General features: G+C 67.4%; 2 protein-coding genes across 2 annotated transcripts in view; both read left to right on the top strand.

The window, feature by feature from the left end:
- Positions 1-2,426, top strand: part of CCS (copper chaperone for superoxide dismutase) — a 2,722-nt gene extending 296 nt beyond the window's left edge. Inside the window, exons 2-8 of the mRNA XM_025214910.1 lie at positions 139-211; positions 291-428; positions 593-770; positions 899-959; positions 1,128-1,205; positions 1,656-1,759; positions 1,908-2,426. Of these exons, the coding sequence (XP_025070695.1) occupies positions 157-211; positions 291-428; positions 593-770; positions 899-959; positions 1,128-1,205; positions 1,656-1,759; positions 1,908-2,061 (768 nt within the window). The 5' untranslated portion in view covers positions 139-156 and the 3' untranslated portion in view covers positions 2,062-2,426. The remainder of the gene's footprint in view (positions 1-138; positions 212-290; positions 429-592; positions 771-898; positions 960-1,127; positions 1,206-1,655; positions 1,760-1,907) is intronic.
- A 475-nt stretch (positions 2,427-2,901) lies between these two features.
- The window catches only part of LOC102369585 (RNA-binding protein 14), a 10,057-nt gene continuing 9,943 nt past the window's right edge, over positions 2,902-3,015 (top strand). Inside the window, exon 1 of the mRNA XM_025214902.1 lies at positions 2,902-2,980. Coding sequence (XP_025070687.1) covers positions 2,902-2,980 — 79 coding nt within the window. The remainder of the gene's footprint in view (positions 2,981-3,015) is intronic.

Below are 3,015 nucleotides of genomic sequence, written 5' to 3'. Positions count from 1 at the left end.
GGGGCAGTCTCAGAAGGGAGTGCATTACCCCTTCCCTAGGTGTGGGGTCAGCCTGGGGGGTGTCCCTCCCCGCACCCAAGGGTGTGCTCCAGGCCGGCCTGCCTGGGTTGGGCCTGACGTCCCCGCCCTCCTCCGCAGCTGGAGTTCGCCGTGCAGATGAGCTGCCAGGGGTGCGTGGACGCCATCGGCGCCTCATTACAGGGGGTCCCAGGTGAGGACGGGCCCCCCCGCCCCACCCCTGCCGCAGGCCCTCCGCCGCTCTCACCCACACCTCCGGCTCTTCCCCGCAGGCCTGCGGGTGCTGGATGTGTGCCTGGACACGCAGAGTGTGTTGCTGGAGACCAGCCTGGGGGCCGAGCAGGTCAAAGGGCTGCTGGAGAGCTCAGGGCGCCGGGCCGTGCTCAAGGGCATGGGGGGCAGCATGACTCGTGAGTACCATGGGGTACGGGAGGCAAGGGGCCAGGACGCTGGCCCCGCCTGGCGCTTCCCCGTGACCCTTGCGATCCCCACACTTCCCCAAGGGATACAATGCGGGCTAAGTGACGTGACCAGGGCTGCGGCCGCCAACCCCTGACTTTGCCGCCTCCCCTAGAGAACCTGGGGGCAGCGGTGGCCATGATGGCAGGGCCCAGCCTGGTGCAGGGAGTGGTGCGGTTCCTGCAGGTGTCGCGGGAGAAGTGCCTCATCGAGGGGACCATTGACGGGCTGGCACCGGGCCCCCATGGACTCCATGTCCATGAGTTCGGGGACATGACCAGCTCCTGTGATAGGTGAGGTGGTGCCCAGTGCTCGTACCGTATACGGGGGGTTGTCCTCATCAGCCTGCCCCCCCTACCTGCCAGCCATGTCCCCGTGATCAGCACCCACCCCACACTCGCCTCCTCCCTCTGCTCAACAGCTGTGGGGAACACTTCAACCCAGAGGCGGAGTGTCATGGGGGCCCGCTGGATGAGCACAGGGTGAGCGCTTCACTCCCAAGCAAGGGCGGGTATGTGGGGCAGGGTGGGGGGAAGCTAGCAGGGGATGCCATGTCCAGGCAGGCGGGCCTGGGAGATCCCAGCCGGCTCCCTGCGGAGGGCACCTGTCAAGGTAAGCTTGATGCCAGAGTCTGACCCCTTCCTTCCCAGCACCTCGGGGACCTGGGGAACGTGCTGGCTGACGATGACGGCAGAGCCACCTTCCGCCTGGAAGATGCCCACCTGAAGGTGAGGGGGCCGTGGCCTTCTGGGGTCCTCCTCTCTGCCCCCCACCTTGCAGGGGCTGCAACCTGGGACTTGTAGGCCCAGCCCCTTCCCCAGCTCCGGGGATTGGCTGTCCTGCCATTTCCCAGGAGATCTGAGCCCACAAGCCCATGATCTCCTGTCCCTGGCAGAGCCAGTGTGCCCCCCAGACACGATGCAGCTTGAGGCTGGGCACGATGTCCCTTGGGTAAGAAATAGGGGGGTGAGTCCCACAGGCAAAGAGTTCCCTGGGGATTCCTGCGCACACCACTGGGTCCCCTCTCGTTCACCTTCCCAGTGGTTTCCTCACTGAGTGAACCTAGTGGGGGTTCCCTGGAGGGCTGGTGCTGCCACCCCTGGCTGTAGGACACAGGCTAGGGTTGGGGTGGGAGGAGGAGACATGCCAGGGATGCTGACAGCCATGCCCTGCACTAGGTCTGGGACATCATTGGGCGCTCGCTGGTGGTGGACGCGGGCGAGGACGACCTGGGCCGTGGTGCCCACCCGCTCTCCAAAGTCACCGGCAACTCGGGCGAGAGGTGAGGAGCTGGGCGGACGGTGCCAGGTTCAGGGGGCACTCAGCCTGCGGGAGGGGAGCGGAGGGGAGGGCGTGGGCCTGACCATCAGGATGCTGCTTTTGCTTGGGAGCTGGGTGTCGGCTGACCCCTGTCCCGTTCTCCCCTCCAGGCTGGCCTGCGGCATCATCGCCCGCTCCGCCGGGCTCTTCGAGAACCCCAAGCAGATCTGCGCCTGTGACGGCGTTACCATCTGGGAGGAGCGGGACCGCCCGCTGGCGGGGCCGGGCAGGAGAGTGCCCGGGCAGCCGGCCCCGCACCTCTAGGGTCCCGGCCATCGTGGCTGCGCCGCGCATCTGTCCGTCCATCCCAAACTCGCTGGGCGCCAGCTGTGTGGCTGGGCTGGAGAGGGGCGCTTGGGTCCTTCTCTCAACCCCTGACCAAATCCTCCGTTCCCGAATCCTGCCCTTCGCTCCGAGCCCGTGGCCTGGCTCCTGCCTCGCTTTCTCTGCTGCTGCTTTGCTGAAGGGACTTCAACTCTGGGGGCACTCCCCAGTGCCTCTTTTTGCACTAACCTCAGAGCCTGGGGGCTCTGGGTGAATAAAACCACTGTCACTGCCGCCCCTCCCTGTCCTGCTTCGATTGGCGGGTCACTTAGTGGCCGGGCGGGGAAACTGAGGCACGGTGCAGGGGCTTCCTCTCGTACCAGCTCCAGGGCTGCAGCCCCCGCTCCCTGCACTGGCGGGGGGAGGTCTGGGTTGGGGCAGTCGGGATTTGGGGCTTGCTCCCTGTTCCTTAGACCGCGCTGCGGACCCTTTAAGAGTCGGCGTGGCTCATCCCTTGAAGGGGCTTGTTGCAGTAGTTCGGCTCCGCGCCATTGGGGAGCCGGCGCATGCGCCCTAATCTTCCCCTGCCCCTTTATTTATTTATTTTTTCTCGGTGGGCTCCACCCAGGGACCGTTGAGTCGCTGGCGCGAGAGGGTGGGGCCAGCTTGCGGAAGCGCGAAGCGGCGCCGGAGTGCGCAGGCGCGGGGCGACGGCGCGGGCCCCCTCTCCCCAGTGCGCAGGCGCTGCGCAGGCGCAGTCGGGGGCTCGACGCGCCGGCGGGAGAGAAGGGGGAGGGGAAAGGCGCCGCCATCTTGCGAGGGCTGAGGCGGGCCGCGGCCATGCGTCCCGGCGTGAAGCTCTTCGTGGGCAACGTGCCCGAGGAGGCGACGTCCGAGGAGCTGACCGAGCTGTTCGCGGGCGCGGCGGGGGCCGGGCCGGGGGGGGCGCTCCTG

The sequence above is a fragment of the Alligator sinensis genome, unplaced genomic scaffold, assembly GCF_000455745.1.
Source record: "Alligator sinensis unplaced genomic scaffold, ASM45574v1 scaffold1302_1, whole genome shotgun sequence".
Classification (NCBI taxonomy): Eukaryota; Metazoa; Chordata; order Crocodylia; family Alligatoridae; genus Alligator; species Alligator sinensis.
Note: the sequence above shows the minus strand (reverse complement) of the source record. Positions and strands in the feature narration are given on the sequence as shown.